The sequence below is a fragment of the Hemiscyllium ocellatum genome, chromosome 37, assembly GCF_020745735.1.
Source record: "Hemiscyllium ocellatum isolate sHemOce1 chromosome 37, sHemOce1.pat.X.cur, whole genome shotgun sequence".
Lineage (NCBI taxonomy): Eukaryota > Metazoa > Chordata > Chondrichthyes > Orectolobiformes > Hemiscylliidae > Hemiscyllium > Hemiscyllium ocellatum.
In genome coordinates, this window is record NC_083437.1 from 30,326,654 (window position 1) to 30,350,976 (window position 24,323).

General features: G+C 43.1%; 1 protein-coding gene across 1 annotated transcript in view; it reads right to left on the reverse strand.

The window, feature by feature from the left end:
* Positions 1 to 24,323, reverse strand: part of plch2a (phospholipase C, eta 2a) — a 422,301-nt gene that overhangs the window by 116,268 nt on the left and 281,710 nt on the right. Inside the window, exons 3-5 of the mRNA XM_060851834.1 lie at positions 24,123 to 24,269; positions 8,111 to 8,354; positions 4,313 to 4,442 (exon numbers count right to left, since the gene is read on the reverse strand). Coding sequence (XP_060707817.1) covers positions 4,313 to 4,442; positions 8,111 to 8,354; positions 24,123 to 24,269 — 521 coding nt within the window. The remainder of the gene's footprint in view (positions 1 to 4,312; positions 4,443 to 8,110; positions 8,355 to 24,122; positions 24,270 to 24,323) is intronic.

The following is a 24,323-nucleotide window of genomic DNA, read 5'->3' on the forward strand; positions in this document are numbered from 1 at the left end:
GATACACAAAACGATGGCTGAAGGTTTCCCCTGCGAGCTCCTGTTCAAATGACTAAAATATGAGGCAAAATTGGGAATTATTCCATGAATACTGATAGAATTATGCAGTAGCTCAATTTATTGAACAAATCAGAACAGTTACAAGTTGCTACACTTTTGTCACAGTTGGAAAGGGATTGTTTCAAAATAGATTTCACGGTAAACCCCTCTGAAGAGTAAAATATAGTTACCACAGAAACTTTAAAACAATATTTTAAAAGCTTTGAAAGCACATTTTGAGCCCCAAGTGATTGTTTCATATGGATGATCAGATTTCAGAATGGGGCTCTCAAATTTTAAATTTAAATGTTGATCTCACTCTTTATGCATTTCTGCAGTAACATTGTGTTCCTTACTCTATTACCTTATTGCACTTTGGGTGGAATACCCTGCCTGTACTACACTCAGAACATAACTTTTCACTACAACTGTGACAATAAGGTAAAAAAAATGATGTTTTCAATACGAGAGAATACATTGAGAAAGATTGATCAACATATGAATTCATTAACTCAGCTTGCAGAACCCTGTGAATTTGCACAATTAAAGAATGAGCTAATTAGACACAGACTGGTATTAGGAATAAGGGATCCAAACGTTGTGGTTCTGTTCGCCGAGCTGGGAATTTGTGTTGCAGATGTTTCGTCCCCTGTCTAGGTGAGATCCTCAGTGCTTGGGAGCCTCCTGTGAAGCGCTTCTGTGATGTTTCCTCCAGCATTTATAGGATGGCTCATTCCACTACAAACCTCAGAGGAAAAATCACAGAAGCGCTTCACAGGAAGCTCCCAAGCACTGAGGATGTCACCTAGACAGGGGACGAAACGTCTGCAACACAAATTCCCAGCTCAGCGAACAGAACCACAACAACGAGCACCCGAGCTACAAACCTTCTCACTAACTTTGATCCAAACGTGTAAATACACCAACTGAGAGAAGGAAAACTTACATCCAGATGAGCAATTAACCTGCCCAGCATTCCAAGGTAGTCAATCTCCAGCTAGAGCAGATTAATGCAGAAGAAACCAAGTGTTATACTGACAGAAACTCCAGACACACAGGGCAGAACAGTCACAGACAAACAATGGGGTGTGAATACTGCAGAAGGCATCGTGCAATGTGGGAAGGCATGTCCAATACAGGGAGACCAGGGTTCTCACTGTAAACAGTTGAATCATTCTGCACACAAGTCTCTGGCTAAAAGGAAGCACAATCACAGGTACAGATGGCCACTGGAGAGATAGTGGCTGAAAATTCTGTCAAATCACTCTCCACCATACATCAGGCTGTTTCGGACAAGTTGATAAGGTGAGACATGGTTTGTGACTACTAGAATGAGATCAGTCGTGCATACAGTTGGTAACTTGGGTAACCAAAAATGTACAAAATTATGTATGCCCTTTTTAAAAATGTTTTTTTTTCAAAAAGGGTATGTTTGAATTGAAATACAACCATGAATACTATGCTGTCATAATCATGTGACCTCTGCCATGCGAGCTCTGCAAGCTTCACTTCAGTAAAATCTTTGTGTTGGATGCACTGCTGTGTTGTACACTCGAAACAGGTGTCACAAGGCTATAGGAGTTGAATCAAAATGAGAAATCAAATGGCAATGTTGCTGAAAAATATGATTCCATATTCTAATGACAAACTACACAGAGTGTTGGTGGTCTGAATGAGTCTGGATTGTATGAAAGATGTGTTGGCACTGTTCTGACTGATAGCCGTTAACTCAGGCAATTCAGGAAACAGCAAGAATGGCTTGCATTTATATTGCACCTTTAATACAGAAAAAGCTTCAAAGATGCTTCACAGGGTCATGATTGGTCAAACATTGTCAGAGTCACATGGGGCAATTAACACATCCATCCATTCATACGACACAGAAAGGGACTTTTGGCCCATTGGGTATCCATTGACATAACTGCCATTAGAACTGCGCTAACCTCAATTTTGTGCACTTGTCCTATATCCTTGAATGTTATGATATTTGATGTACTTATCCAAATATCTTCTAAAGCTAATAAAGATTCCAGCCTCCACTACCTTCCCAGGCAGTGCATTCCAGATTCCCAGCATTCACTGAGTGAAAACGTTTCTTCCCATGTGCCCTCCGAATCTCCTGCCCCTTACCCGAAAACTGTGCTCTCTCATGATTGGTCCCTCAACCAAGAGGAATAGACATTCTCTAATCACACTGTAACCCCCATAATCTTATACATCTCAATCATGGTGGTAAGGACAAGTCAGAGAACCGTAGACCGGTGAGCTTGATATCGGTGGTGGGCAAGATGTTGGAGGGAATCCTGAGGGATGAGATATACATGTATTTGGAAAGGCAAGGACTGATGACCGATAGTCATGGCTTTGTACGTGGGAAATCATGTCTCACAAACTTGATTGAGTGTTTTGAAGAAGTAACAAAGAGGATTGATGAGGGCAGAGCGGTAGACGTGACCTATGTGGACTTCAATAAGGCGTTCGACAAGGTTCCCCATGGGAGACTGGTTAGCAAGATTAGATCACATGGAATACAGGGAGAACTAGACATTTACATACAGAACTGGCTCAAAGGTAGAAGACAGAGGGTGGTGGTGGAGGGTTGTTTTCAGACTGGAGGCCACAAGGATCAGTGCTGGGTCCACTACTTTTTGTCATTTATATAAATGATTTGGATGTGACCATAAAAGGTATAGTTAGTAAGTTTGCAAATGACACCAAAATTGGAGGTGTAGTGGACAGCAAAGAAGATTACCTCAGATTACAATGACATCTTGATCAGATGGGCCAGTGGGCTGAGGAGTGGCAGCTGGAGTTTAATTTAGATATATGTGAGGCGCTGCATTTTGGGAAAGCAAATCTTAGCAGAACTTTACACTCAATGGTAAGGGTCTAGGGGGTGTTGCTGAACAAAGAGAACTCAGAGTGCAGGTTCATAGCTCCTTGAAAGTAGAGTCGCAGATAGATAGGATAGTGAAAAAGGCATTTGGTATGCTTTCGTTTATTGGTCAGAGTATTGAGTACAGGAGATGGGAGGTCATGCTGCAGCTGTATAGGACATTGATTAGACCACTGTTGGACTATTGCATGCAATTCTGGTCTCCTTCCTATCGGAGGGATGTTGTGAAACTTGAAAGGGTTCAGAAAAGATTTACAAGGATGCTGTCAGGATTGGAGGATTTGAGCTATAGGGAGAGGCTGAACAGGCTGGGGCTGTTTTCCCTGGAGCGCCAGAGGCTGAGGGGTGACCTTATAGAGGTTTATAAAATCATGAGGGGCATGGATAGGATAAATAGACAAAGTATTTTCCCTGGAGTGAGGGAGCCCAGAACTCGAGGGCATAGGTTTAGGGTGAGAGAGGAAAGATGTAAAAGAGATCTAAGGGGCAACGTTTTCACTCAGAGGATGGTATGGGTATGGAATGAGCTGCCAGAGGAAGTGTTGGAGGCTAGTACAATTGCAATATTTAAAAGGCATCTGTATAGGTATATGAATAGGAAGGGTTTGGAGGGATATGGGCCAGGTGCTGGCAGGTGGGACTACATTGGGTTGGGATTTCTGGTTGGCATGGACGGGTTGGACTGAAGGGTCTGTTTCCATGCTGTACATCTCTATGACTCTAAGACTCTCTGTTCTCCCCTCAGCCTTCTCTGCTCCAAAGGTAACAATCCAAGCCTATTTCGTCTCTCTTTGTAGCTCAGTATCTCCATCTCAGACAACATTATGGTAAATCTTCTCTGTGCAATCACATCCTTCCTATAGTGAGGTGATCAGAACTGCACACAGTACTCCAGATGTGGCCTGACCAATGCTCTCTACAACTCCAATATTATGTACTTGCTCTTATACTCTATGCCAGGACTGATGAAAGTAAGTGTCCCATATGCCATCTTAATCATCTTAATTATGTGCTCTGCCACTTCAGGGATCTGTGACTTGGTCTTCGATGGATGTGAAAGATCCCATGGCCAGTGTCAAAAGAACAAGTGATGTGTCCCTGGTAATCTGGCCAACTTTTAGATTTCGACCAAAAAATCGATTATTTGATTATTACTGTTTGTGGGAGCTTGCTGTGTTCAAATATGATGCTGCATTTGATACATTACAACAGTGACAACTCATCAAAATATTTCAGTGGCTGTAAAGAGTTTTGGGACATTCAAGGATGCAAACTGAAAGACAATGTCTGTCTTGCTCATGTGGAGCACACCAGACTGCACTCGCTGCAGCTTAAGACTTAGAAAATAAGAATGAATCAACTAGAGAATCCTCTTACCTTGAACATCTGCTTGACTTTCTGGCGAGGCAGATTAACATTGAGCTTATGCATCAGCTGCAGGACCTCACCAACACTCAGGCAGCCGTCCCCATTCTTATCTGCTTCAGCAAATGTCTGCTTTAGCCACGTGAGTAACAGTTAAAGACAACACGGAGAAATGGAGCTCATCTTCATTGACTATTGCTCAGGGACCTTCAAGGCAGTGGGATAGACTATGCATTTGGATACATTGAACAGGAAATGATGAGCCTGATGGGCTGAGTGGCCTCTTCCTATTTCATATTCTCTCGTGCACTTGATGATGCACCAAGACCGACCAGTACTCAACAAAGGCTTTTCTTAATAAAAAACAATTTGAGTCTGACAGACCTTGGCAACAAATTTGGAGACTAAGGGAAGGATCTGCGAATTTAAGTTGGGAAAATTGAAGGAAAATGAGTGGGAGGACAAAGAAAGGTAGATTTTTGAACAGTAAATGAATTAAGGAGTTTTGGTGAGCGGGTGGGTAAGCCCTTAAAAGATCAGCCATGATCTTATTGATTAGTGGAGTAGGCTCAATGGCCCAGATAAATTAGATTAGAATCCCTACAGTATGGAAACAGGCCCTTCGGCCCAACAAGTCCACACCAACCCTCTGAACAGAGACAAAGAGTCATTCAATGAGGGTTACCAACTCACCCAGACCTATTCCCCTTACCCAATAATTACCCCTGACTAATGCACCTAACACCATGGGTAATTTAGCATGGCCAATTCACCTGACCAGCACATTTTTAGATTGTGGGAGGAAACTGGAGCACCTGGAGGAAACCCACACATACACACGGGAACAATGTGCAAACTCCATACCGACAATCACACAAGGCAGGAACTGAACCTGGGTCCCTGGCACAGTGGGGCAGCAGTGCTAACCACTGAGCCACCGTGCCACACCATGCCCGATGGTCTTCTCCTGCTCCTATTTCTTAACCTCTTATTAAGGGAATGCAAAATGCAATCTCTTTCTGAAACACCAGACTCATGGCAGGATTCAGCGCAGCCTCTGGCATATTCTCTCATCTAATACACCCAAAAGATTGGTTCTCTTGATAGTGTGCTCCACTGATGGAGCTCAGAGGAAAAGGTCAGCAGCTGAAGCTCATCAGCAGGTCATAAGTTATCAGAGCTTCATTTGTTCTGTTTTTCCCACTCTGCTGTGGATATCCATTAGCAAGCAGAAAGCAATTCTCATCTCTCATCAGCATTAAAAGTGTGTTGTGATGTGGTGGGCCACCGCATTGTTTTGTTTTCAATCTTCCTGCCTTAGAATCATTAATAGTAATGAGTGTGACATTAACGTTAGGTAACAGAAAGTTAACCAACAGACCATGAAACACAGGGCTGCTCCAGGCAAACCTCTGTTGTCTAAATGGGCAAAGTAAAGATGGGTGCTGGAAATAAAATACTGCAGGAGATTTCAGTTTAACCCAAACAGCACAAAGTCTGGGGTTCATCTTCAAATCCAAAGAGAGAGAACCATTCAGAGATGAGAGGGAACGTTTTGTAAAACTAAGGGTGGCCAACCCTCTTGCATTGCCCTGGAACCTCCAAAGATTAAAAAAATCATTTCTAATTCGCAGCTACAAACAACAAAAGCCCCCACTAAGGAAAATTACCTGGATGCTAAATAAATTACTTTTTCTTTTTAAATTGGACATGTTAGCTACCAAAGTTGGGTGGGGTTGGTTGTTGTGTGATTAAAGCTCCAGGAAAATGTTAAGAGTTGGTCACCCTCTTTGAATGACTATTTGCCTCTGTGGGGAATAGGATTACAAGGGAATTCCTTTCACAGAGCCAGCGTAGATGTGATGGGAACAATGGTCATCTGCATTATGGATAATTTTAATCGACCTGTTCTGAGATGTTATGACACACCTTTGGAGCAGGTAGGACTTGAATGCGAGGCTGTCCAGGCCAGAGGTAGAGATAGTGCCAGTGCACAAGAGCCCTTGTGCTGCACCATACATCATCTGTCAACGATTATACAAGGTGTATCAGTGATTATACGATGGCTGTCAGTGATTATACAAGGTCTATCGGTGATTATACGATGACTATTGGTGATTATACACGGTCTAGCAGTGATTCTACAAGGTCTATCGGTGATTATACACGGTCTATCAGTGATGATATGATGGCTATCAGTGATTATGCGAGGACTATCAGTGATTATGCGAGGACTATCAGTGATTATACATTGACTATCAGTGATAATAGAATGACTATCAGTGTTGTTCCACAACTGAGAGCCTCCTTTTACACATCCATTAAAACCTGGAGTGATGGGTTTCTAAAGTGTGATAAGGAATTCCACCCAACAAACTCCAGTTCCTGAGAGACCAGAGTCTACAAGTTGCTCTCAAATCCCAAATCCAGGGTTAATCCGCAAGTTGCACTGACATTGTACACTGTACTCCTTAGCCCTGTGTGACACTTTTTGGCTGAAGGTTTAGAAATGCATGTTCTCAGCATTTCTCCCTGACAGCTGAGCAGATGTTGTGTGAAAACATCAAATCACTTTGCAATGTGTATTAAATGTAAACTAATGGCAATGTGGATTTAACTGCATCACACCCGACACAGCCCACAGAGTTTGGGGACTCGGACTTCAGCAGTGTAATTACTCAGGCAGGTAGACATCCTCTCTCATCTTTTCTGCCCCTCAGAGCTGGTCTAATGGCTCTCACCTCTGGTTTCAGACAGCGTCACCAAAATAACATTATCCCCTGGTTCTGACCCAGCCAACTTGGAAGTTTGAGATTGCATTTAGAAACATTAGAGTTGCTAACATGCCACGATTATCATGGTGACTCCTGGAATCAACGTATTAAAAAGATAAGCTATTCTCATCACGGCTGACATTACAAGCACCTGGAGTCACCGATTTAAGGTTTTGGGTGAGAGGTAGGGAGGAAGAACCTTTTAAAACAGCGAGTGGTACAAACCTGGGCCTCACTGTCCATGTCGGAGTGGAAATGGTGATGATTAGTAATTCAAAAGGAAACTAAATGACCACTTCAGGAAACTAGGAGCCCTGGGCTCTGGAGATGGATTAAGGGAGATGGGGCGGATTGGATTGCTCAACAGAGAGTTGGAATAGACTTCAGTGGGTTCCTTCTATGCTGCTGTGACTCTGTAATCCCCAGGTTGCTGCTGAGAGTTTGCGACACTGAGTCATTCCAACAGTGTGGGATCAATTCTCGTATTGGCTGAGGTTACCATGAAGGGCTCTCCTTCTCATCCTCTCCTCTCCCCTGAGGTGTGGTGACCCTCAGGCTAAACCATCACCAGTCAGCTCTCTCCAGTGAGAGAGCAGCCCTACGGCCTGTTTGGACTATGGCAACTTTACGTTTCCTGAGAGAAACCAGGACAGAAAAAAAACATAGGATCATAAAAAAAATTGTATATTTATTTCAACAGCTTTGGTTATCAGCTTCAGAAATATTGGAAAGGTTGGAAAGGACACTTTGACTGAGAGTCAAGGATCATTTCCAGCCAGGAAAACAATTGATTGTGGGGAGATGTCATCCCACAAGGATTGACAGATCAAGTGACCAATTGGAGATGTGTGGAAGCAGACAGGACATCATGAGATGGAAGGTTCATCCAATCAGAGATGGCAAACTTCAGCCTCTCCACTGTCTCACCAAAATTAAAGGGCATTTTCTGAAACCATTTTTTTGTCATGTATTCCCAGAACAAAAAGCATCACATGCAATCCGGTGGAAGACCAAAAGCCGTTGCTGGAAAGGATATTGGTCACGTGTCCTCTGCCGTTTCGAAAGGCTGTCTTCATCACTGATCCCTGCCATTAAGTACTTGAGGCCTGTGATCCACGTTCGGGCCTCCTCACCATTTGATGAAACCAGATCAAGAGATTCCATGTGGTCCCCGTAGTAAATACTGAAGCAGCAGTTTGGGTCGAAGCTCCCTTCTGGGTAACGCTGGAAGATCTCTGATTGCTTCCCCTCGCACACTTCTCGGATGGCATCGATTGAAACTGTGTACAGAACAAAGGCCACAGCATCTTATGAAAGGAAGTCAAAACCCATAATATCATCGCCATTTTCTTATTAGAAAGAACATGCAATTATACTGCGGCACTCATTACCCCTGGGCACCGAGAACAATTTCATAGTCAATAATATACTTTTGAGCTGTTGTATGGCTCTTCTGGATTTGAAATGTTAACCCTATTTCTCTCTCCCCTGATGCTGCTGAGTTTCTCCAGCATTCTCTGTGTTGTTTCAGATTTCAAGCCTCCCCAGTGTTTTGCTGTTAGATTAAAAACTGGTAAGCTGGAGAGCTGCGTACAGGACCTTGCTGTCTGCAAATTGGCTGCTGTGTTTCTGACTACAACAGCACTTCAAAAAGAACTGTATTGGCTATACAGAGCATTGGGAATCCCTAAGGCTGTGAGAAACCATGTCTTTCTTTGTACCAACCTCTGGCTCAAGATTTCTAGGAGGTGGGAGTGCAGTCAGATTCCTGAAGCCTGTCACAATAGCACATTATCTGCTGCTTTTCAACAAGTGGCAGAAATTTGTTTGAAAAATTGTCACTAGTACCTCCACAAGCTGCCTGACCCATTCCCTTCTAATCTCTGCATTGCCCATATAACCTATTGCACACCAATCCCCACGTCCACCTCAATTCCCTCGCCTCATCCAAGACTGCACTAGCTCCATGGCAGGGGGCAAGTGAACAGCAGTGCTAAGGTGCAAACAATGGGAAGCATACCAGAGGAGGTCTTTTCCTCCTCAACCAACAACTATAACATTCCTTCTGTTGTAAAGGAGGCTCTTTCTGCATGTACCGACTCACAAAAAGAGCTGACCGCTGTAGTTTGACTCCCCAGAGATGCTCATTCCAGAACATTGCACATGTTTCCTTTACAATAAAACACCTAAGTTTTCTGTTGAGGGTTCCTGAATTTGGATCTCACCACAATCACGAGTAAGAGCAAGTGCCTCCTCAAGAGATTTCCGTCCCATTCTCGAAAAGCAAAACTTTCTGCTGCCCTTCCATGTCTCTTCTTCCACAATAGCCCACCCCACCATGGCTGCCCATACCTTCACTCAGGTCCCTTAATAACCAAGGAAATTCCAAGGAAACAGACGCATAATTTCGGTATTTAATAATTGGTCATTCCTTTGCTGTAGCATAGATTTTTTTTGTCAAACTCTTCAACATGCTGTAAGCAATTGTTACTGATTACAGCTTTATTACACCCAACCACGCTGCATTTTGGTGACTCGTGGTATAATTACACACTAATATGTTTGTAATTATGCCATTATTCAAGAAGTGCGAAGTACAGTATTGTCCTATGTTGATTCCATTAAAAATACATTCTCGTCTTTAAAGAGAATGACACCACATTCAGCGCCGGGAGCCAATTAACAAAGCCACCTTGGAGAGCTGTCAACACAGCTCATTAGCATTTAATTGATTTGAGGCTGCTGGTGCAGACCCATTGGTGTAATGTCAAGCACAAGTCAACTCTTCGGGTAAAAAATGAGGTCTGCAGATGCTGGAGATCACAGTTGAAAATGTGTTGCTGGTTAAAGCACAGCAGGTCAGGTAGCATCCAAGGAATAGGAAATTCGACGTTTCGGGCATAAGGGCTTATGCCCGAAATGTCGAATTTCCTATTCCTTAGATGCTGCCTGACCTGCTGTGCTTTAACCAGCAACACATTTTCAACACAAGTCAACTCTGTTGTACTGCAGGAGGAGGAAGAAGGGTGAATGAAATTAAGAGAGAGAGGAGAAGGAGGGGAAAGAGGAAGAGCTTTCAAAGTAACAATCAGAAAAGGGGAGAGAGATGGCAAAGAAAAAGGAGGCAGCAAAGTTGAAGGGAGAGGAGAGGCAGTGACAGAAGCAGGGGGAGAACCGAAAGGGGTGTGGGGGGAAGACAGTGTCTCCCTGCTGTAAGACAGGTGGGGAGGAGGATAGTGGAGATTAATTACAGAGAATGACAGGTAGGGGAGAATGGACTAAAAGTGAAAGAACCAGAGGAAATGGTGGAGGCTGGTACAATTGCAGTATTTGAAAGGTATCTGGATGGGTATACCAATAGGAAGGGTTTAGAGGGATATGAGCCAAGTGCTGGCTAATGGGACGAGATTAGGTTAGGATATCTTGTCAGCATGGACGGGTTGGACCGAAAGGTCTGTTTCCGTGCTCTATGACTCTAAGTGCAGGAGGTGAGAGAAAAAGTGAAGAAGAAGGATGGCTGAAGAGAAGGAAGATAATAAACATTAAGAAGGAGACAGATGGGGATGGTTGATGAGGAAAGAAAGGCTCTAGAGGGAAAGGTTCACATAAACAGTTATATTCATCATTTGATAGGCAGAGCTGACAAATCGCTGAAAGAAGCTTCCAAAACAGAAATGCAGCACTCTTTAACTTGACAAATGTTAAAGAAATGAATATCGACATTATGTGGTGTCTAAAACATTTAACCACATCCTCAAAAATTAATAGGTTCTGTCTTTGGGCCAAACAATGAAAATAACTTGCATTTCTAAGGCACTGTCTTTCATAACCTGAGGCCATGCTTCACAGACAAAGAAGTACTTTGGTATCGTAGTGACTATTGGAATGTCACAATCATGCCAACAAAACGTACACAGCAAGCTCACACAAACAGCACATGATGATAGCGAGATAACCCAGTTTATAATTGAATGACAAATGCATCCAGGGCCACAGGGAGAACTGCCCTATTCTTTTTAAAAATCGCACATGAACTTTTAACTTCCACCTGAAAGGGCACAAGGGACTTCAGTTTACATAACATTCAATGAACAAAAAGGCCTTCTGACCATTCAGCCCTCTCTCATTGCCACACGGGAATTTGTCCTAAACCCACAAGTTCCAGCCTCACGCAACAGCCCTGTCCCACAGCTGAGCATGCAGTGTACCTTTAAGAGGCATGTAAACTGTATCTGATTTCCCACAATCCTCAGGAGAAGCACACTACCACAGTGCCTGCTTTATGTTTGTTCTGCTAAAGTTATGTTTTAATAATAAATTGTTCATTTTTGTTTAAGTTCTGAATACAAGATCAATTATTTGTGAAGTTTGGTTGAGAACAGTTGGGCAATTTTGAGGGTCTTTGAATGTTTAAATTTCACTGCATTGCAAATCCAGTGACAGTGACAGACTTTGCTCAGCCTGTTTTCCCTGTGTTGTAACACTATTCTAAGCCGACAAGGAAAACTGTCCTCCCACAAAGACCATCCTTAGAAAGGGAGATCCAATTTAAGTCTTATCTTTTTTAGAGTCATAGAGATGTACAGCACGGAAACAGACCCTTCGGTCCAACTTGTCCATGCAGACTAGATATCCCAAACTAATCTAGTTCCCTTTACCAGCACTTGGCCCATATCCCTCCAAACCCTTCCTATTCATATACCCATTCAAATGCCTTTTAAAATGTTGCAATTGTACTAGCCTCCACCACTTCCTCTGGCAGCTCATTCTGTACGCGCACCACCCTCTGAGTGAAAAAGGTTGCCCCTTTGACCTCTTTTAATATCTTTCCCCTCTCACCCTAAACCTATGCCCTCTAGTTCTGGACTCCCCGATCCCAGGGAAAAGACTTTGCCTATTTACCCTATCCATGCCCCTCATAATTTTGTAAACCTCTATAAGGTCACCCTTCAGCCTCCGACGCTCCAGGGAAAACAGCCTATCCTATAGCTCAAATCCTCCAACCCTGGCAACATCCAACCTTTTCTGAACCCTTTCAAGCTTCACAACATCTTTCCAATAGGAAGGAGATCAGAATTGCACGCAATATTCCAACAGTCGCCTAACCAATGTCCTGTACAGCTGCAACATGACCTCCCAACTCCTGTACTCAATACTCTGACCAATAAAGGAAAGCATACCAAATGCTGCCTTCACTATCCCATTTACCTGTGACTCCACTTTCAAGGAGCTATGAATCTACACTCCCAGGTCTCTTTGTTCAGCAAAACTCCCCATTAACTGTACAAGTCCTGCTAAGATTTGCTTTCCCAAAATGCAGCACCTCACATTTATCTGAATTAAACTCCATCTGCCACTTCTCAGCCCACTGGCCGATCTGGTCAAGATTCTGTTGTAATCTGAGGTAACCTTCTACGCTGTCCACTACACCTCCAATTTCGGTGTCATCTGCAAAATTATTGCATGGAATTTGTTTAGCTAGCTAGAAACAATATAGAGGGTACATTTAAACATATTGTGCTATTCGGCTCATGTTGCTTATCTAAAGGTTAAACATATTACTCAGCCTAATAGCAAGCTTCAATATTTTCATGCCACAGATTAATGCCATCACTTACACATTAAATAACCATTTGAAACCAACATTAGTAAAGTCTACATAATTCTTGTGGATGAAAGATCCCATGAAGTCATCACAAACAGAATTATTCAAAAGCCATGGCCAACATCCAGTGCTCAACCAAGTCTGGCAAAACTCAGTCGATGCTCATTAGAGTTCTGAAGAAAGCTCCTTGCCCTGAACTGTAACTCTGTTTCGCTTCACAGATATCTCCAAACCTGCTGAGTTTCCCTGACGCTTTCGGTTTTTATTTCAGATTTCCAGCATCTGCATTTTTTAAATGAGATCAACCAAACCTCATTGCCATTCGTGGTACCACCATCTCGGCTGCTTTTACCCAATCAGAATTGTCAATGCAATTCAAAGTGAGAAATCCTTTCGCAGGTATGAAGAGCCCACAGGTGGTTCTTGAGCTAGCACTGAGGGTGTCAAGACTGACCAGAGGAGCCTTCCCATTTCTTTGCAACACTGCTAAACAGTCACCTGAAGTTTCATTTTGAACTTGGGAATGGTGCAGATCCAAAATAACCTCCTCAATCAGCAGGTTTGATTGTCTCATCTGAATGCCTGACGAATTGCTATATATTACGGGAATGTAGTGTAATGTTATCCTTTGAGAGACTTACTGAGGAGGACAAGTCCATGATATAACAATTACCAACAGAACAACGTTCCTACCCCATAAAAGCAAATTACTGTGGATGCTGGAATCTGAAACCAAAAGAGAAAATGCTGGAAAATCTCAGCAGGTCTGGCAGCATCTGTAAGGAGAGAAAAAAGCTGATGTTTCGAGTCTACCTGACCCTTTGTCAAAGCCCCCAGGTTTGACAAAGGGTCAGTTAGACTTGAAACCTCAGCTCTTTTCTCTCCTTACAGATGCTGCCAGACCTGCTGAGAGTTTCCAGCATTTTCTCTTTTGGTGTAAGGTTCCCACCCCAACCAGTCTACCTTTCATTTGCAGAGTGTACACCAATTGTCATACTCTTGCACTGCTGTTTAGAAATTGCCTTTTGAAATATTAAATCCATTGTAAAAGGCCTGAGGAAGCTGTCAGTTCCCACAATGAAGGAGCCTCTGATATCCTTTTACACATTTCCATCTTGTGTCAGTTTATCAGGTTTGTTAAAGCTACTCTATCTCCACCAGGTAGCTCCTCGCTACTTCACACTATTGCTATTGTCAAAAGTTTTCACCTTTCGCCTGATTAGAAGCTCTCCACAGATCTTGCAAATTCCCTCCGTCTCTGACCACCTTCCAATCTCTTCACCCTATCAGATATCCAGTGGCTCCAGTTCATCTTTATTGACTACCCAGATTGTAATAGTTCACTGTGAAAGTAAATTTCTCCTCATCTTCTTTCTGGGTGTTTTGCCAATGACTTGAAATCTGTGTCTTTCGGTTACTGACCTTTCCTCACAACCAAAATGATCTTCTCTTTCCAAACTCTGACAGACCCCTTTCACAATTTTTATCACCTGGACCAAATATGCCCTTAACTTTCTCTGATCTAAAGAGGACAACCGTAGTTTCTCTAACCTCGCCACATAACTGAGGATCCTCGTCTCTAGTTTCATGATAAAATGGAGGAATTTGACCTATTCTGGAACTTGTCAGGACTTCAAAGACAAATTGAAACAACATGGGCTACATGAAGGCATCTTTTGGATGTAGGTTTGCTCGCTGAGCTGGAAGGTTCATTTCCAGACGTTTCGTTACCCTACTAGGTAACATCTTCAGTGGGCCTCAGGCGAAGCAATGCTGAAAATTCCTGCTTTCTATTTATATGTTTGGGTTTCTTTGGGTTGATGATGTCATTTCCTGTGGTGATGTTATTTCCTGTGGTGACGTCACTTGCGGTTCCTTTTCTCAGGGGTTGGTAGATAGAGTCTAACCCGATGTGTTTGTTGATAGAGTTCCAGTTGGAATGCCATACTTCTAGGAACATCACCATAGGAAATGACATCACCGACCCAAAGAAACCCAAGCATATAAATAGAAAGCAGGAATTTTTAACATTTCTTCGCCTGACGCCCACTGAAGATGTTACCTAGTAGGGTAACGAAGTATCTGGAAATGAACCTTCTAGCTCAGTGAGCAAACCTACATCCAAAATCTCTACCTGAGCTATAAATCTTCTCAAATCTTGCTATGAAGGCATCTCTCAAATGTAAGTACCTGTACAAATCCAACTGCTTCACTGCTGAGCGTCAGGGCAGGAAATCTAATGCCCTGATCCTGACTTAATGATCTGTGACTCCACCCTCACAGTAATATGGTTTGTTTTAAGTGTCCTCTGAAGGGACTAGAGGTCACCTGTGCTGGAAGTAATGCTACAGGCACTGCAGTGGTTCACAATGTGGGCTTATCCCAGGGCAACTGGGAAGGGGCAATAAACTCCCCTCTACAAGGCAAAGGTCCATTATTTCGAGAGCAGAAATCAGGGTGTGACAAAGTACTCTCTACCATATCTGGATGACATTCCATAAGATTGACACCATCCAAGACAAAGCAGCCAGCTTGATTGGCAGCCTATCCACCACCTTCAACACTCATTCCCTCCACCACTAGTGTTCAGTGTCCACCGTGTGTGCCTTTAACATGTACAACAGGACCTTCCACACGGCATGACCTTCTACCACCTAAAAGGACAAAGGTATGAAATGGCTGGATAGGCCATCAGCCACGGACTCTCAGTCTCCATCCTGACTTCGAAGTATATTATCATTTCTTCACTATCAATGGATTAAAATCCAGGAATCCCCTTCCTAACCACACTGTGGGTGTACCTGGACAACTCTGACCCAAGAAGTCTACTCAACACTACCTTCTCAAGGGCAATTAGGAATAGACAACAAGTGTTAACCTATCTGGCAACACTCATATCCCAAAGATGACTAAAATGATAGGAATATGGAGATAGGGTGGGACCTTACTGAACAATGCAGCAGGCTTGAGACACAGTAAGGCCCATAACTGCTCTTTTTTATTAAGCTGTTATGATCTGGGAGTTCTGAGGAGACCGAATTAACAGATAAGTCAGAGGAGAAAGATAAATGTTCCTAAATGAGAAGACATAATTAGTTTGCTCAGTAGGTGTTTAATCTTGAGCTATTCTCTTTAGTATCAGGATCAATATTTGAGCAAGGGGAATATCAGTGATCTTGGCTACATAACAAAATGCTGATCAGAAATTAAGTTGTTACTTTAAACTGTTCATGGCTAAGCAGGATATTTAATTACAATGCCCCACCAAGGAATATCACTTCGGTACCTTCACTTCAATTAACTTCTTCCACATCCTCAGACCCTGCTGACTGTTGCATGTCTCCTAATCAGAGAACCGAAACACGAGGGTAAGATGGTGGTGGAGAGTACCTTAAAAATTACCTGCAGCTAATTCACAGAAGGACAAAGGGTAGGAACTGTATCTCTGCACTAGGGAAAAGCTTTGAAAGAAATGGCCTTGTGTTGAGTTGCCTCTTTCATAAAATAAGCCTCTGTTTAAGAATAATTTTTGTTTCTTGCATTCATTGCATTAAACAAAACTATTGCCAAAGAGAATTTTATTCTTATTTGTTGCCCTCAGTCTCAGCATCAAGTGCTTCTGAGATAATCAGGTCTTTCTGCTTTCGGTTCTCGTTAATGAAGTGTCGTTCTTCATTTGCAGAAGAATATTTTTAGAAAATTATAGAATAACACCACACCAATAGGCCACAGGCTTATCATAGATTTCTGAAAGAGCTTTCTGATTAGTTTCAATCGCCCTCCCTGTCCCGTTATTGCCCTGCATTTTCAAATATTGATCAAAATCCCTTTCAATAATTAATTTTGAATATGCTTCCATCATCCTTTCAGTCAATGCATTCCAGATCAGCACACCCTCATCTCTCCCCTCAGGCTTTACTCTTCCATGTGTTGCACCCTCTCGTTTCACCTACACAACAACCCCGCTAGTAAAATAAATTAGCTCCCAAATTACAAACCGCTTTGATGGGGTCACCTGAAGTCCACAGTAACAGATTAGTCCACATGCTGGTCTGTCCCAGAGTTTACGCTGTATACAAGCCGCGTCCCACCTAGTTGAAACATATCAGATTTTTTTAGGGGGTTGAGAGGTAGATGCGGACAGATGGTTTCCCCTTGTGAGAGGATCTACCATCAGAGGGCATCATCTCAATGTAAGGGGTTGCCCATTAAGACAGAGATGAGGAGTTTTTTTTCTCTTTGAGAGGATAGTAAATCTGTGAAATTCTTTATCACAGATGATTATCAAGGCTAGGTCGAAGCTGAAATGGACAGATTTCTATTAAGAAAACCAAGGACCATGGAGAAAAGGCATTAAAACGGAGTTGAGGATTATCAGAGAAGCCATGATCTCATTGAATGATGAAACAGAACCGATGGGCCAAATACCTACTTCTGATACTGCATCTTGTGGTTTTAGCTACGTCATTAACCTCTTCTTTTCCTCTCTCTATTGCAACATAGGATTTCAGAACAAGATTAGGCCATTTGGCCCTACTGCATTATTTGATAAGACTATCATGGAATCCCTACTGTGTGGAAACAGGCCATTCAGCCCATCAAGTTCACACTGACCCTAATACAAGCATCACACCCAGACACACCCTCTATCCTATCCGTGTAACCCTGTATTTACCATGGCCAAGCGCATCCCTGGACCAATATAGCGCAGCCAATCCACCTGACCTGCACCTCTTTGAACTGTGGGAGGAAACCAGAGCACTGGAGGAAACCCACATAGACACAGGGAGAATGTACAAACTCCACACAGACAGTCGCCTGAAACTAGAATCGAACTCAGGTTCTTGGTGCTGTAAGGCAGCTGTGCTAACCATTGAGCCACCGTGCCATACAAATCATGTTTGATTTGGTTGTGGTCTCAACTGAAGTTGCTTGTCTGTCCCTGCCAAGCCCTCCATCCCCAACAGCTCCCACAGCCTTTCTCTCACTTATGTACCAACAATTTATCCAACTCTGCTCTGAAAAATGTAATGACCGAGTCTCCATTCATTTATAGGGAAGAGAATTGGACAAACTGACAGCCCTCAGAAAAGCATGTTTCCTTCATTTCCCTCATTAAAATTTAATTTTAAACAATATGCCCTGATTCTCTTCTCACCCACAAGGGGGAAGCATCCTTTCAGCGTCTACCATATTAAGTCCCCTCAGGATCTTGCACATTTCAATAAGATCACCTCTTCTAAACTCCAGTGGGTTCAGGCCCAGCCAGTCCCATGTTCCTTCATTGGTTCACACACTCATCCCAGAAACCGTTTGAACATTACTGAATTAATCATGTGATTTGAAGAAAAGCCAAGAAGAAGTGTGGGTTATTTGCTGATTACTGGAAAAGCAAATAATCTTGGAAAAGGAGATAACACAAAGCTTTCAAAACAAGCCTGAAGAGAAATTCTAGGATCTATGCTGCCATCGCCTAGCAACAGCTTCTGGACTTCTAGTTTCTGGTTTGCCACAGACTTGGGGGCTATTGACAGGAAGAAAGTGGCAGAAAGGAAGCATATCCCTCTCTCTCAGTGAGTAAACAATAACCCATAAAATAACATCAACTGAAGAGATAGCTCAATGAAATATTTTCCGTGAATCAGAGGAAGTTCCAACAATCTGTATCTCTGATTTCTTTATGAGCTTTGAAAGACAAAGTGTTAACTTAACTGAAAGTTCTGTGCCTAACCAATCTTCTGCCCAAACTGTGGATCTTCCATCACTCTGCAGCTGACAGCAACTAGATTTCATCAACAGTCAATCGGAGGAGCTAAGAGAGGCCAACTCATTCTCATCTTTTAGTTTCGATTCTTGATCCACAAGGGTGTTGTCAGTTTTTCCCACCCATAATACCTCTACAGAGCTGTGTCCTGTATATGAATGTATGTGTAATAGCATTAAGGGGATATGGTTTAATTTTACTTGGTAACTTAGTGGGTAATCAGCTTTGCCACTTATCTAAAGAATAAGTTTGTTTTGAATAAACACATTATTTCTTATTTTATAGAAAAAGCCTGGTGAAAGTCTTTTTTTGTTTGAGATAACAGTAAGAAAAAGAAACAAATGGACCATCTTGACGATTAAGTGAAACATTTCCATGCTGGCTTGTGGAGTAATGGAGATTGATTACCAGCACATTCTTCCTGTCAGAGTCAACTTAACATTCTCTGAATGGCTTCTATTGCAGTTAAACCCTTTTTCAAATAAGGAGGTCAAAATTGTACACGGTACTCTTGATGTGATTCCCTCCCAGGTCCTGGACAGCTGTAACACTTTCCTATTGTTATATTCCATTCCCCTTGCAATAAATGTTAACAGTCCATCTATCTTCCTAATAACTTGCTGCATCTACACACAAACCTTTTGTCATTGATGTAGCAGGACACCAAGATCCCTCTACACTTCTGCAATGTCTCTCTATTTAAATAGTGTGTAGCCTTTCTATTCTTCCTGCCAAACATGGAAAAGTTCACATTTTCCCAAATTATACTCCCTCTACCAAATATTTGCTCTCTCTCATGCCCTTACCTAATTTTCCCTTAAATGTACCTACGTATCTTTGTGACAAGTTCTTAAATAAGGAAGCTTCTCCTGAATTCCCCAATACACTGGCTTTTCAATCTTCTACAAGTGGAAACATTTTAAAGAGGAAGAAGTTTGACAGGGTAAAACAAAGGTTGAAGGTTACTAATTGCAAATTGGACTTCTGTCGTCAGAGTTGAAGTCATGTTTTCCTTATCTCACTACTCAACCGGACTAAGAAGGGCCAGCCCTCTGAGTCCAGAGCCTGGTCATTATATCGTACTCTAGACTCTGTCCAACATTCCAACAATGCTGTCTCCCAACATTAGCTTCACCTTGTCCATATCCTACCTCCCCCAATGTCATCTACTGTGTCCGTTGCACCTGATGTGGTCTCCTCTACATCAGGGAACACAGGACGCCAACTTGAGGATCATTTCAGAGAACATCTCTGGGACACCCGCACCAAACAATTCCATTGCCCCGTGGCTGAACATTTCAACTCCCCCTCCGACTCCGCCATTTACACGCAGGCCCTGGGCCTCCTCCACCCCCAAACCCTAACTACACGATGCCTGGAGGAAGAACAACTCGTCTTCCACCTTGGAACACTGCAAACACACCGGATTAATGTGGATTTCACCAGTTTCCTCATTTCCTCTCTCCCCACATTATCCCAGTCCCAAGTCTCCAACTCAGCACCACCATCTTGACCAGTCTATCATCTTTCCCATCTATCTGCTGCAGCCTCCTCTCCGACCTATCACCTTCTCCCTCACCTTCATCTGCCTATCGCTACCTTCCCCCTCAGTTCCAGCCCTCTCCCATTTATCTTCCAGGCTCTGGCCACAAGCCTCATTCCTGATGGAGGGCTTCAGTCCGAAATGTCGATTCTCCTGCTTCTTGGAGGCTGCCTGACCGGCTCCGCTTTTCCAACACTACACTCTCGACCCCAATATCCTAAGGTGCACGCCATCTCTTCACTTATCTTGTCTGTGCGCACAGACGTATATTAGCTCCCAGGCAGTCAATGTCTCAATTTTACAACAGTCATCTTATTTTATCATCACTCTATGACAATCAATCCTCCCTCCCTTTATATTTTCCTGCAGTCCTGTAACTGTCTAAGACCACCACACTCGTATTCTAGCCTCTTGAGTACCAGGATTTCAAAGCTTACCACTGCAGACTGCGCCTTTGCTTCCTGAGCACTAAGCTCTACAGGTTTCTTCTTAAACGTCTCCCCATCTCCATCTTTCAGGCGGCATTTCAAACCAACAGCCTCACCAAGCCTTAGGCTCACATGTCAGAATATCTACATATGGGGCTCAGTGTCAAACTTTGTCGGATCTACTCCCCTGTGAAGCATTTTGTGATTTTATTTTACATTAAAGATGCTGCATAAATGCAGCTTGTTGTTGTTGAGCTGGATTGAAATGCAGAGGGTGAGAGATTTTGTTCCCATTTCTTCTTATGTAATTTTCAATTTTCTGAGCACGTTATTTCATGACACATTTGGAGAATCTCCCAACTGTGATAACCAGGCTTTTTTCACTAAATCTGCTGAAGGATAAGCCCTAGATTATGGTTCTGCAGAATGATTACACAGAGTAGTCACTGCCTCTGCTTTACCGAATAGGAGGGAGTAAACTGACTGTCGACATTCTGGTGGGCACTTTGAAACAAATAAAGAATATATTGTCATCGTCTTTCTTTTCCTTTTAGGAATCTCATGAACTTTTGGCTGCTGCAGTATCGTTATGGTGACCCTTTCCCCCATTCACAATTCTTTTTATTATTAAATTTCTTGATTTGCAATACTCCCCAATGAAAGCTATGACTCATTGCGTGGCACAACAAGGCTGTAGCTCCCAGTCCCATTCCCGAGTTGAGCACTACAGTTTAGGCTGACTCTCAGGTGCAGTACTGAGGGAGTGCTGCACTGTTGAAGGCCCTTTCTGTCAGACGTGTTTTAAATTGAAGCTCCTTCGATCCTCTCAGGAGCAATGTTATCTTTACTCTTTATTCTTCGATGGGTTGTGGCCATCACTGGTAAGGTTATTGGCCCTTCCTAATTGCTCCTTAAACCAAGTCACTTCCTGGGTCATTGTAGAGAGCAGTCAAGAGTCAACCACATCGCTGTGGGTCAGGAGTCACGTGTAGGCATTCGTGAACCATATAGGCTTTTATGAAATCCTGTAATGGTTGCCATGGCCTAGTTATATCTTGCTGATGTAAGAACTCAATTTAAATTCCACTGGATGACACTTTGGAATACTGTGTGCAGTTCTGGTCACTCTGCTATTGGAAAGGTATTATTTTTTTGGAATGGGTGCAGAAGAGATTTATTAGGAAGTTACTGGTACTGGAGGTTTGAGTTATAAGGAGAGGCTGCATTGGCTGACACCTTTTTTCACTGGAGTATAGGAAGTTGAAGGGTGACTGTATAGAGGTTTACAAAATCATGTGGGGCATAGATAAGGTGAACAGCAAAGGTGTTTTCCTTATGGTCGGAGAGTTCAAAACCAGATGGCACAGTTTTAAGGTGAGAGGAAAAAGCTTTAAGTGAGACAGACGGACAACTTTTTCACACAGAGGGTGGTTTATATTTGGAATGAGCTGCCAGAGGACATGGTTGATGCATGTATGGTTAAAACATTGAAAAGACACTTGGACAGGTTCACAAATGGGAAAGGTTTGAAGGGATATGGGCCAAACACAGGCAAATGGGACTAATTTAGTTTTGGAAACCGAATTGGTATGGATGAATTGAACCGAAGGAATTGTTTCCATGCTGTATGACTTTATGACTCTTTGAGTAGACCAGAGATATGCCCACTACACTATATTCTTGCCAGAATGGTGCTAACTCGCAGAAAATTAGGGGAGTTCTCCCATGGTATTTCTTGATCAACACCACTAAAACAGATGAATCAGTCATTTATCCCCACAATATGCTGGTTATAGGAAGGATCTGTTTCTGTGCTTCAGAGGAGCCCTTTATCCTGTAACAATTCACTAAACTTTTGACAACCGATCTTCAGTGGCTCAGCGGTTAGCACTGCTTCCAGGGACCTGGGTTCAATTCCACCCTTGGACTGTCTGTGTAGCATTTGCATTTTCTCCCTGTGCCTGTGTGGGTTTCCTCCAGGTACTCCAGGTTCCTCCCATAGTCCAAAGATGTGCAGGGTTAGGTAGACTGGCCATGCTAAATTGCCCATAGTGTGCAGGGATGTGTAGGTTAGGTGGATCAGGTTAGGGTTACAGGGATGGGGGTAGAGGATCTGGGTCTAGGTGGGATCCTCTTCAGGGGGGTTTGGTGTGGACTCGATGGGCCAAATGGCCTCTTTCCACACTGGATGAATTCTGTCATGGCCTGAATTCCATAGTCTTTATCATCAACATCAGAAGCAGCAATGGGAACAAGATCTCCTGCAGGTTGCCATCCCAGATACGGACCTGTTTGACTTGGATTTACAATCAACATGGCTGGTCCAACCACCGAGCTCTTCCCACCACATAGCACAGAGCGAGCAGAGAGTCTACAACAGTTCCTGAGGAAGGCCCACTATCATCTCATGGCTCCCAGGGCTGACTGACACATACTGCCTCACCCACATCTTGAGAATGAATATTTAAACGTCACTGAGCCATGTATGAGCTGTGATGACTCTGTACCCCTCTATATACAATTATCAAGTCATAGAGATGTACAGCATGGAAACAGACCTTTCAGTCCAACCCGTCCATACTGACCAGATATTCCAAACTAATCTAGTCCCATTTGCCAGCACTTGGCCGATATCTCTCTCAACCCTTCCTATTCATATACCCATCCAAATGTTTCTTAAATATTGTAATTGTACCAGCCTCCACCACTTCCTCTGGCAGCTCATTCCATACATGCACCACCCTCTGCGTGAAAAAGCTGCCCCTTAGATGCTATTTATATCTTTCCCCTCTCACCCTAAACCTATGCCCTCTAGTTCTGGACTCCCCCACCCCGGGGAAAAAAAAACTTTGACTATTTATCCTATCCATGCCCCTCATGATTTTATAAACCTCAATGAGGTCACTCCTTAGCCTCCGACACTCCAGGAAAAACAGTCCCAGCCTGTTCAGCCTCTCCCTATAGCTCAAACCCTCCAACCCTGGAAACCTTGTAAATCTTTTCTGAACCCTTTCAAGTTTCACAACTTCCTTCCACAAGGAGGGAGACCAGAACTGCACGCAATATTCCAACAGTGGCCTCTGTAGCAATGCGAGTCTGTAGCTTTATTGCCTCTCATTTTAATTTTGCTCATTTTATTTTGAAAGGTTGTTACATTGCAGAGCTTCACTGGCCTCATGAGTTATAAAATGCCACCAGAGGACAAATCACACGTGTCTATGCAATTTCTGTCTATGAATAATTAAACTTGTAATTAGAGACTCTTATTAGCAGGATGCTCTGAACACTGTATAAACCCATAGTGTGTCGGATCCTCGACTCCGCATCAGTTCCTCAACTCCCAACTCGCACCCCACCCTCCCCCTGCCCTGCCTCAAACATGCTGCTCCCCAACATTAATCTGGGGTGCTTTCTCACACTCTCTGTCCTAAACATCAGCTGGATTATAAACCCAGTGCATCAGCTAGTTACCACTGTTTGTGATAAACTGGTCGTCCAACATGATGTTGTTTGTGGGATCTTGCTGTGTGCAAAATGGCCACCGTGTTGCCAAAATTACAACAGCGACTTTGAAAGTGAATGAATTAACTACAAATTGACATTGGAATGCTCCGAGGATTTGCTAGGTGCTATATGAATGCAAGTTGCCAATGACATTGTGAGGGTGCAGCACTTGCTGCTTTAACTGGAACTTGTGCCAATACTTACTTTTGGCTTTCTCATTTTTCCTGGATGGTCGCCACCTGATACAGGTCTTGTGTTCATCCAGATAGTAGAATCGAACCAGACCCTTCGAGCTTCCTCTCAGCTTCACCATCTGGGTCCCGGACTGCATCAAACTCATACATCGTTCCACTGCAGAGACAGGGAGAGAGTAAGAGAGAGAGAAAACGTCAATGAACAGGGCAC